We start from the raw sequence: 12,500 nt of genomic DNA on the forward strand, positions 1-12,500 counted from the left end.
GAGTTTCATAAATATTTTCTGAACGAATCTGTCTTTCATGCACATATGCACGCACGCATGCATGAATACAACAAATGGATAAAATTCTCTCTCTCTCTCTCTCTCTCTCTCTCTCTCTCTCTCTCTCTCTCAAGAAAAAAAGCAAACTTTCCGTAAATCATATTATCATCTTTTTCCTATCTCACACACACATTCACATACACACACACTCTCGCATGTACACGCTAATTCACGAACGTACTTAAACATTATAATAAAACGTGGTAACACCTTGAAAGGATTCGATTACTACTACAATAAAAAAAAAAGAACATAGAAGAAGCACGCACAACTGATTGCAAAAGCAGACACAACGCATATGGTTGGGATAGGATCCCTGCACATAAAAACAAGTTCCTTCGCTTGCGTGTTCAACGTGACGTATTGTGTGCAGATTTTTGCGTGTGTATCGGAATGCAAGTGTGTGCTCACACACGTCCATTTGTATAGCTAAAGCGTGAACGGTATTAGCAGACATTGTTGGTGAGGTCGGGGTATCCGAAGGTTATACGTGGAAAAATCATTTGTCTTTCTCAAGGGTCGAAATGAGCTGTTATAACTCTGTAATACTCATCCCATTCGTCCCGAGAGAGCGATTCTATAATGGTCTGGTCGTTGAACTCTATAATGGTATTTATTTTATGTTTGTATTTTAATGAATTTTCTTTTCATTCTTCTATTTGTTATTTCTTGTCAATCAATCTGTTTCCATCTATGTTTCTCGGATTCCTATTGCTATTCTTGGAATGTGTACATTGTAGATTTTAGCAACGCCGTATATATAAATCTAATTAAGAAATCATATCAATGTAAACGAAATGGAACTGCCAATCTCTCTCTCTCTCTCTCTCTCTCTCTCTCTCTCTCTCTCTCTCTCTCTCTCTGTGAATTGAAAGGCATCGACAATGTCTGCTCAAGGAAATGTCTCTTAACTAAGAAACTTCAAGAACAGCACCAAGAGTCTGTTCTCTCGGTGACGTATGATGATAGGTCTGGGAGGAGATCCGTAATGCAACTGGACATTATCTCATTCCAGCTGGGGCTCTCTTATGAAAACATGGCGCTCATTACTTTAGATAATTTTCACCTTCCTGTTCACCGCCGGGCGGATTTTAAAACTTTGAGATATGTCTTGGGAAAAAAAAAGAAGTTGTAATACAGCAAAACAGTTGAAGATCAAGTGGGAGGCCGCTGTTGGTTGGAATTTGTGTGACATGGCCTAGGGAAAATACAAAAGATGAAGTGTACGCGAACAAGGCATATTAATCTCTCTTGATAATACTTAAATTTTAGGTAATATACTAGATGTATTGCTTAAAAAAGAATAATTTTGAAGATGATCTTGTTTAAATTTAGATCTTCCAAGAAATTTTATTGTTAATTCATTACTCAACAATTATTACACAGAATTAAGTTCTGGAATAGCTGGCACAGATTTTGTGAAGCAATTTTCATATATCTTGATCGATAACAAAGGGCAGTTGTGAAACTCAGAGCATATCTTGAAGTCAGTTCTATGACATAAAGAGATAAGTATGATGTCTTGTAATGTTTAAAGTAGAATGTATGATTAAAATTATGGGTCAGTCTAATGTTCTTCGTTATAAGCGATTTTTATATAATAGTTACCATACGCAATATAAAAATAAAATGTTTTTTTATTATTTCATTTAATGATGATTTTTTTAATTTTGACAGATATTGGCTTAGTTTCATCTTGCAAATTGGCATATTTCGAAAACACGTTAATAAAGAAAATCAATGATTATTACTAAAAAAATGACATAATGGATCAGTTCCATCCTGCAATTTACCACAGTTTAAAAACACGTTAATAAAAAAATTCATTGATTATTACTGAAAATTTGACAGACATTGGCTTAGTTCCATTCTGCAATTTTGTAGTTTAAAAACACGTTAATACACAAAATTGATGATTATCACTAAAAATTAACAGATACTGGCTCAGTTTCATCCTGCAATTTTGCACAGTTTAAAAACACGTTAATATAAAAATTTATTGATTATTACTGAAAAATTGACAGATATTGGCTCAGTTCTATCCTGCAATTTTGCACAGTTTAAAAAACACGTTGATATACACAATTAGATTTAGCATTTGGTCTCCTGCATTTTCAGGTTACTTTGCTCCGAGAGGCCTTGACCATAAAGCCTTTTTATGGGTGAACAGGGATTACGAACGAAATTGTCTGAAATGTCGCCTTATTCTGCCAATTCAAGGAAGGGCATTTCAGACATTTCTGCGGGGTCACCTCCCTGCAGGAAAGTATTTAAGTAATGAAGGCACCAGGCCCGCTAAGTGCTTCTTCGTTTATTCCAAAATTTGTCTGTAAAACGTCGCTGTCTGTATCATGCCACAGTTGCCAGATTACGCCGGCGGAACTGAAGAATTCATATCCATTTGATGTCATGGGTCGGAAATGTGTAGCTCATGACAACACTGCAGTTACCCAGGGTCACATTATGCAAATCAGCGGGTGTTTGCACTGTTATTTTCGTGCTTTGACATTTGTACTCTTCGTAAGAACTTTATTTCTTAACGTCTCCTCTTCTGCGAAATTTGTCTAGTCATTTTTAGATTATTTTTGTTTAGACCAACTGTCAAAAAGAGACCCAGACGCTGGCGTCTCTTTTCGGGTACTTAGCAAGGACATTTTCTAAGACCATTTTAATTTAGCAAGGACATTTTTCTAAGACCATTTTAATTTAGGAGTATTTACACTTTCTTCCCTAAATGTTAAGTATATCTCCGAAAAGTCTGCCTCAGCTAAGATACGGTACACAGTCTATGTCTCCAAACAGCCTCAAAGGATTGTCGGCTAACTAAAGAACCAATTCTAATCCTTGTCTCGTGAAAAAGAAAATAAATAAAAAAAGGGACCGTAATCTCAGTGGGCAAGCGACCATTATATTATTGTCGCGGAGCAGTGAACAGCCACGATTCCCTTATTTCATTCAGGAACTGAGGCCAAAAAAAAAACTTAATCAAAAGTGAGAACATACTGCGAGTGGAGGAGAGAGAGAGAGAGAGAGAGAGAGAGAGAGAGAGAGAGAGAGAGAGAGAGAGAGAGAGAGAGAGAGAATAAAAAGCATTAGAAATGGGGGGTCGGTTAGGAAGAAGGTGGGAGGTGAGAGGAAGTGTCTCTTACTCAATCAAAAGTGAGAACATACTGCGAATAGAGGAGGAAGAGAGAGAGAGAGAGAGAGAGAGAGAGAGAGAGAGAGAGAGAGATTAAAGTAGACTTCCTGTTTGCTGTACATAAAGAGAGGAGAAGGAATCTAAGGACTCCTATCTTCTTCACCGTTGTTTCATCCTTGAATTGAAGAGACAAAGTTCAAGGAGACATTTATTAAAAAGACAAAATGATATAAATTATATGAATGACGACTCTATTATCTGAAGAAATTATTTATTTATTTTGACATCTAGTAAAATGTAGACATTATGGAATCGAGTCATTAGAATGGGCCTTTTTACTTGAGTGAAATTTAAACCCAATGAACCTAACCTGAAGGTGGAAAAGAGAGAGAGAGAGAGAGAGAGAGAGAGAGGAGAGAGAGAGAGAGAGAGAGAGAGAGAGGGGCGGGGGAACCTAACCTCAAGGTGGAAAAGGAGCTTTCATGACCTCCAGCAACGCATGGGTTACTGTTCTAGATGCAACTATGGGATTTAATGAAGACTAAAATGGGCACAGAGAGTGTATTTGTCTCCCAATTTCAGGCACTCGAATTTACGTCTGAGAGAGAGAGAGAGAGAGAGAGAGAGAGAGAGAGAGACAGAGAGAGAGAGAGAGAGAGAGAGAGAGAGAGAGAGAGAGAGAGAGAGAGAGGAGAGAGAGAGAGAGAGAGTACATCTTCCCTTACACTACCAAGAAGAAAAGCTGATGTCACCCATATAAGTTTTAGAATAGACATACGAGGACCGATTCGATGGCGAGAAACTAGTGTTCATAAGGGCGAACGTATAAGGCGTAGAAAGGAAAGTGTGCTTCTGTACTGTCTTGCTCCCCCTTCCTCCCTCTCTCAACACGTGGACTGGTTAATCCAATTGAAAATGGTAATAAAATATGGTTGCGAACAACAGGATAATCACACGTTTCCACCACACACCGAGATCATCATGGAGCAAGCCGCCCCAAGGGTGACACGGAGCATGAGCACTAAACACATTACAAAATGCTCAAGAGAGTGGGGATCCTCGGCAGCATGTACACATACACACACATACACACTCACTCACACACACACACACGCGCATAAACATACACTACTCATAGCTTCCTTAGGAAATGAAACGACAGACGGTTGTTAGTGTCTATCAGGTGGCAGACCTTCAGAGGGCTTTGAGGGGTGAGGGGAGAGACCGTGAAGAAGGGGTGAGGGGAAAGGAAGGCACAATGCTTCTAAGAGCATTTAGGGTGGGTAGGCAGGTGGGATGAGAGGGGCCTAGATAGAAAGGTACAACAGCTGGCCGAGAGACCAAGGAAGCGGTACTACTCATTATTATAGAGTTGGTATGGGTGCTACATGGTAGGTTTGACAGGAAGGGACAGGATGCAAACAATTTTGGCAGGCATTGACCCAGTGCAATACATATGAAAGGAGATGGATGTTTAACTCGCAACTGTGAATTCAACAGAGGTGGAAACTATTTGTTAACGTCTTTGTACAAAATGGTTCCAGATGTAATATTGAGATATTTTTACTCGAGGCAACTTGTGTGGTATGGCTCACTGACAGGATGGTATTTACAATTATCATTGTCATCACTTAAAAACGTGTCATATCTCGTATTTAATGAGGCCCCTATTTACATTCTTCTATCTTTTGCCTTCACTAGAAAATTTCTATATCTATTTCCCAACTCTACCTTTAATTTTATATTTCCTTTAGAATTTGTAACATTGTTCTGTGAATAGATATCTATCAGCAAAGGTTTCATGAGGTTTAGTGATCATGTCAGATAATCTATATCATTAATAGTTTTGATAGTAGTGCATTCAATTTAATATAACCGAAAATTAAGTCCTATTCACAAAGTATTTTTTATTTTTAAATGCAGTTTAGATTACTTTTGACATACATGAAATTTATTAATTGTATTTTTTCAATATTCTTATGCAATAAAACCAGTTTATGACAGATATTTTTTCTTATTTTATAGCCTCGGTGGAGAGTGCAGAGGAGCAGTGCAGCCCGGCGAGCGAGGGGAACCCAATCTCCCCAGCCTCACTACATCCCCACCAGGAGCAACATCATCAGCAACAACCTCAGTTGCACCAGCTACAGCACCCTGCTTCTCCTACCTCTCTACATCATCTTTCACAGGAGCAGATTCATCCACACACACAACAACCAACTGTAACTCCTATTCCAATTCAACAAGAAACTGTAAAACAGGAACTTCCAGATCTTGTTGGCAGCCCTTGCCTTGCATCGCCCGGGGCAGTAGGCAGCCCCTGCGAGTCCCCGGGTGAAAGTGGGGTAGAGAGCGCCATGTTTCCTCATCAGGCAGCTGCACAGGCAGCAACAGCGACCGGAGTGACAGATGCAGATAACCAAAACCCCGACAGTCAGAAGTTGCAGTACCGTGGTTCCTTTACCACAACGACACCCTCGGGTCTTGCAGGGCCTCAGGTTACGACTCCATCTCCGACCACGCTAAATGCTTGGCTCTTCCCAAATCCACATGATAAATCTTCACTTATTACCCCTTTCCTGGGATTTCTTCAACAGCCAGCTACTAGCAGTCAACAGGTGTTACCAGATCCTTCTGTGCCAGTTTCAGGTGGTTTTACAACAACTGGAGGCTTTGATGATAGGTTGCCTGCTCTTTCTTTATCACCTCCTGATCTTTTATTGCCTTTTGAGCCCCAGACAGGACCAATCAAGCAACCTCCCACTTATTCCTCTTGTGCATCTGCCTCAGTTGTTTCTACCACATCCCTTACTGGGGCACAGCTGCAACAACCAACACAGTTATCCATACCTCCACAGCAACAACAGCCCCAACTACAACAGTCACCACCACAGCCACAACCACAGCCTCAGCCCCAGCAACCCCAACCTCCTCAACCACAGCCACAGCAACCTCAACAACAACAACAACAGCAACATCAACAGCAGCAGCAACAACAGCAACAGGTACAACAGCAACAACAACAACAACAACAACAACAACAGCAGCAGCAACAACAGCAGCAGCAACAACAACAACAGCAGATGGGTGCTGTTGGTCAGACAGTTGTGGCTCAGGTAGATTTCAATCGAGGCATGGTCACTGGTGTAACAAATAAATTCTCGTACCCAGTAGGCCAATTCACAACACAGGTAACTTATGGTAGCCCTATTGGAGAACCCGTTGCTGGACCATCAGGAGTGGTAGTGCCTAAACAAGAACCTCTTTACCAGGAATCTGCATCTTTAGCAGAGTATAATCAGTCCACTAGTAAAGGACATGAAATTTTGTCCCAGGTATACCAACAAAGTCCCTTGCCCTTGAAGTTGCTCCCAGTAAAACCAAGAAAGTACCCTAACCGACCAAGCAAAACTCCGGTTCATGAAAGGCCGTATGCCTGTCCTGTAGAAAACTGTGACAGACGTTTTTCCAGATCTGATGAATTAACAAGACACATCAGGATTCATACGGGTCAAAAAACCCTTCCAGTGTCGGATATGTATGAGATCATTCTCTCGTTCTGACCACCTCACTACGCACATAAGAACACACACTGGTGAAAAGCCTTTTTGTTGTGATGTGTGCTCCAGAAAATTTGCTCGCTCCGATGAAAAGAAGAGACATGCCAAAGTTCACCTCAAACAGAAGCTCAAAAAAGTTAGTGGGAGTTCCCCTAGTGCACCTCCCCCTCCTAGTAGCAGCTCTAGTAGTAGTGTAGCAGCCCTTACTGTTGCTGGAACTAGTTCGCCACAGCAACAGCAGCAACAACAGCAGCATCATCAACAGCAGCAGCAGCAACAACAACAGCAAGTGCATTTACAGCAAACTGCTGTTCAGCAGCCTCAGCAGCAGCAACAACAACAATCAGGGCAGCACCAACAGCAGCTGATTGGGTCAGGGGGTGTCGTGGTGACAAGTGTTTAAATTTCCAGCCACCCCAAATGACTCGTCCTCATTTTCAGTAAGACATTTTTTACAAGCTTTAACTAAGCTTTATGGCTGAGGCCCGACAGTGTGTGTCTCTGTGCCGGGAGGCTAAAGGCCACGGCAGCCTTTCTTTCTCCTCACACCATGATGCCATTCTTAATTAGACTTCATTAACCCATAACTGATAACCACCGTGGGTTGTCGTGGCTAACCCTGGGCGAGACCTGTGCCTGGGCCTCTCCAATAACCACTATTTTTGTATGTTAAAAGTGTGGCAGTGTTGGGCGGATCCCTGGCAGGTGGAAGGAAAGCAAAGGAACACTCGTTATAAGACAACCAGAAGGTTTACGCTGAAATATTTTTTTTTATTGTGATTGTATTGGTGATGATGAAGATCCACCTTGACCTGGTGCCAACCAAGCACTGACCTCTTACCCTGTGTCCTTGTGCCATTATCAGTGTTAACTCACCGTGCCATACCCCCTTTACCCTCAATGACCTTGTGAACGTCAGTGCCATCATTCCTGGGGGATGGAGTAGTTTTTTTTTTTTGAATGACTTGGCACTCCATTTCCCCACTCTAACACGTGCGGCATTGACCCTCACGTGGAAGAAAAAAAAAAGAAAAGTCATTGATCAGCTATGACGTCACTGGTCAGCCGTGATGTCACTGATCAGTCGTGACGTCACTGATCAAACGTGACGTCATTGATCTATAGTGACGTCACTGATCAGGCTGTGCTCCTCACTTGTTGTTTTCTAATATTTGGAATGCCATGTGATGTTACATTGTGATTTGTGTTTGTCATTTATTGTGATCTGTATTGTCAACTTTTTATTTATATTTTTCTACGTGAATTTTACGTCCGGAAATAAAAAAAAAGAGAACTATTGAAAAAAAAAAATAGATAATAATACCAGAGTCGTCAAACTGAATGCCTTTTCTTGCTCTGTCTCCCTCCCCCTCGAAATTGGGGTTGTAGGTACCCCAATCCAGTTGTGTATTTCTTCAAGACAGGCTCTCACATTTTTTCTCTCTTCTCTTTCACTCTCACTTTTTATTTTTAAAACTGTTCCACTGCTGGAAAGATTTTCAGTCCTCATTTATTTTAGCATCTCCTAATGCTCTTGTCAGGGGTCACGGTCTGCCATCATGGATGGATATTTCAACCAAAGACGAGTGAACGTAAGAAGCGAAAAACAAATTTAATCTTCTGCTCTCTAAGAAACTAAGTGTAATTAAGAAAATCAAACTGATTTAACACATTAACTGCATGAGGATCTCAGTGCCATACGAGTCATTGGGCCACTGAAGTATGCAGATGGGCACGACCTTGATTCCTGACCTTAATATTCTCTGTCGGTGGAGGGTGACACAAAGTTGGTGACGAGCCGGAGCCGATTTTCTGAGAAATGAAATAAAAGACGTATGATGATGTTTTGTATACTGTTGACTATATTTTTTTGAAAGTTTATAGACACCTGTGTGATGATGCGAGAGAAGTGATGTTACCCATGTTAGGATATCTGTTAAGATAAAATGCCTTTATGTTTGGGAAATGATGAAGATGTGCTTCGAGGATGCGTTTTTTTGGGGGGGTGAATGCGAAGCATCATTATCAAAAGAAGGCTAATTTGAGACTTTTATGTTTCCACTTCTATATTCAATTGTTTTTTTTTAATTAGGTGCACTTACAACTCTCACCTGTGGTGCCCTTTTAGCTCGGAAAAGTTTCCTAATAGCTGAATTGTTGGACAAAGTAATTCTTACCAATCAGCTAGTAGGAGACTTTTCAGAGCTAAAAGGGCACCCCTGCAAGTCGGTGTAAATACGCCTCGTTAAAAAGACAGAGTATAGATTTTTTTTCTTTGATTTGAGAGTTATAAAAGCGCTATTGTTTTGCTATTGCTGAAGGTTGAATGTCTAAGTGATTTATCTGTTGTTTCCCAGATATTTTATTCACTGTTGAATCAAATTCATCAGTTGCAACTTATTTTTATATAATGATTTTAAATTCTTTTGTAAAAAATTCTATCATTAACGTTTTAGTCTAAGTTATAACTATCATTGTTTTTCGTTTGTAAAAATGTTTATTAAATGCTTAAAACATGTCTAAAAAAATATTTTTGAAATGCTTGAAACATGTTTAAGTTATGATTCTATTTTTTTTCCGTCTGTGAAGTGTTTGTAACATGCCTGAAACATGATTAAAAAAAACTTCTTTTGTCAAATGCTTGAAAAAAAAAATTACTCCGCTCGTTAAACGACTTTGGACTAACGGTACAAATTCGCCTTATGACTCAAATAGATTTGCCTGTGAGTTTCGAGGTGTGTGTGTGAAAAAGGTAACACGGACCTACTACTATTGCTGCCCTCCTGGGTCATACAGCTTGTTTCGCTCAATAAAACTCAAAGAAAGAGAATTTCTAAAATATCAGTAATATCGCTCAATTAAAGAGAATTTCTAAATCTGAATTCCTGATTATAATAATTTTGTATGTGAAGTATACATAATATGGGATCCAGGAGGTTATACAGGTAAAGGTGTGTGCCTTTTTTACGATACTCCTTCATTCTGTGTACAAATTTCTGTCGATGTATAGAATGTTCGATAAAAAAAAAATGATTATAAGTCCAAGAAATGTAAATTTGTTTTTTCTCTCTATATACATATAAATATATATACTTCACTTTTTTTAAAGTCTATCTCTTACACTTGAGTGCGTGGTAAATCTCTCTCTCTCTCTCTCTCTCTCTCTCTCTCTCTCTCTCTCTCTCTCTCTCTCTCTCTCTCTCTCTCTAAATTGTATATTTAAGTATTCTCTAATTCTCAGCGTTTATACGGACGTATTAAATAATAAGAGTTTATAATTGTTCTTGGTATGAATGCTGGAAAAGTGATTGTTTTATAATATTTTTTTTTTCTTCTGCACAAATAGTTTTTCAGAGAGATATATTATATATACATATATCATCATTCTCATTTTCATATAGAAGTCACGAATCGCGTTTAGTCATGTATAACCATCTCATCCTTTTGAATAATATATGTATATGTATATGCAGATACATATAGACGTACATATGTTATTATAAAGATTACTCTCACATTTGCAATAGCGTTTTATTGGGACAATCAGTGTTCAATGTTGATAATGTTTAGCCTCAAAACACCTGTCCTTACTATCTCTCTGTCTCTCTGTGTCTCTCTGTCTCTTCTTCGTCTTTCTCTAAAGCCCTGTCCACACGATCGAGCATGCCCGACGGGCAAACAGTGATACCAGACCATAGTAGTTATCAAGAATGAGGGTTAATGACGTCTGAAGCGGGTAAACCACAGACAGTGATCTGGCATCATACAGTGGTGCCAGATCCCTGCCTTTATTTTCCCTCTTCTGAGGTCATCAACCCGCATTTTCACTAACTATTGTGGCCTGGCATCACTGTTTGCCCGTCGGGCATGCTCGATCGTGTGCACAGGGTTTAAGAATGAATGCTGAACTATATCCTAAGTTCAAGATCTATACTACTTTTACCATTAAGTGTTCATTGTTCTCTATCGATTGTGGTGTCTTGTGCTCTGTGACGTCATGAAATGACAAACATTGTTTTTCTTATTGGTCAGTGAACGAGTGACGTCATCATGACGACTTTTTTCCTATTGGTCAGTGAGTGAATGACGTCATAAATGTTCCTTCATGGATAAAAGTGAATACAATGGTTGTAAGACGATAAAAAAAATGTGGAATATTGTTAGCCGAAATCGTTATTTATTTACCAAAAATTTTAAATGTTATAAAGTGTGTATAATATACGTGTAAAATACTAATATAATTTTATGCTGAAATACTTTGTTTTTCATTTTAATTCCTGTTTACTCCTCAGATGAGGCTGGAAATACTTCTTTTTTCTCGATTTCAATCAAAGTTTAAAATAGAATAACGCCAGGTTACATTAAGTGGCTGGCAGATACATTAGAAAACGAGACAAGGATTGAATATTTGTATTGATTAAAGAAAAAAAAAATAAACAGAAATAATAAACAAGCAAACATATAATTCATGATGATGAATTTGAAAGATGAACAGTTAATAGTTTATATATATATATATATATATATATATATATATATATATATATATATATATATATATATATATTATATATACTGTATATGTATATATAAACTCATATATATAGTCACTGTCTCTACAAGTTTGCCGGACCAGGGATCGATTCCCGGCCGGTCACAAGCTCTTCTCTTTGTGTAATTTCGCCTGGGGCTTTGATCCCGAGGTCGTTAAGAGAATCCAGACATTAATGTAGCAAAAATATATATGGCTTATTTGAATATATATATATATATATATATATATATATATATATATATATATATATATATATAAAACATGAATTAATGAAAATTACTTGTAATTACTGTTCCCTATGATTAAGATTTGCAAGAATTTCAACCCTGAATCTAGTTTAGAAAATAATATTGAATGTATAACAGATATAGAAATGATTTAATAAAGATATGTAAAAAAAATGAGACAAAATTCTAAATATGTAAAAAGAGAGAAAATTGTTCAATATTTGTTGCTAAACAAGAAAAACCACATCACTATTAAAGGTTTAAAGGCCGTTCATGAATGGCAGAGACAAGGGACAGTGACATTGCCTATTGATCAGGACAATGCCCTAGAGACTGATCTTATATGCATAGGATTAGCCCCCAAGCCCCTCTCCACCCAAGCTAGGCCAAAGGAGGGCCAGGCAATGGCTGCTGATGACTCAGCAAATAGACCTGTAGGCTCCTCCGAACACCCATCCTTAGTTCACAAAGATGGTGAGGTTGCAGCGACCAGAGAAACTAACGAGTTTGAGCGGGACTCGAACCCCAGTCAAGGACTTTACCACATTTGCGGTTGCATTAGTAAATTTTCATAGCTTCTGTCCTTTGAGATGAAGTTTGAAGACACGAGAAATTAGTTCAATAATGGACGTATTTAAACTAAGTCAAAACTATTCAAGGTATTTAGAACCTGATTACTGCACCGAGTAATTTTACTTATAAACATTATGGTGAACATACGAATAATAAGAATAATAATTCATAAATGGAAATTATTTCTCATTCGGAAGTTACAAAATAAGATTATTTTTTTTAAAACTAAGTGGTCTAAAATGTAAAAGGAAATAACTTGTATTTTCAATATGAAATCTAACTTCTATTTTAAATATAAGATTCCGAGAAAGAATATAAGAAAAAATATAAAGAATATAAAGTATAAATTATAAAACATAAAAAATATAAATAAAAAGAATATAAGA

General features: G+C 38.3%; 1 protein-coding gene across 1 annotated transcript in view; it reads left to right on the forward strand.

Annotated features, from left to right (window-relative positions):
• LOC137643853 (uncharacterized) overlaps window positions 1–8,427 on the forward strand; it is a 26,772-nt gene extending 18,345 nt beyond the window's left edge. The window contains 2 exon segments of the mRNA XM_068376577.1: window positions 5,225–6,714; window positions 6,716–8,427. Of these exon segments, the coding sequence (XP_068232678.1) occupies window positions 5,225–6,714; window positions 6,716–7,162 (1,937 nt within the window). The 3' untranslated portion in view covers window positions 7,163–8,427.
• The last annotated feature ends 4,073 nt before the right edge of the window (window positions 8,428–12,500 follow it).

This window comes from Palaemon carinicauda, chromosome 7, assembly GCF_036898095.1.
Source record: "Palaemon carinicauda isolate YSFRI2023 chromosome 7, ASM3689809v2, whole genome shotgun sequence".
Lineage (NCBI taxonomy): Eukaryota > Metazoa > Arthropoda > Malacostraca > Decapoda > Palaemonidae > Palaemon > Palaemon carinicauda.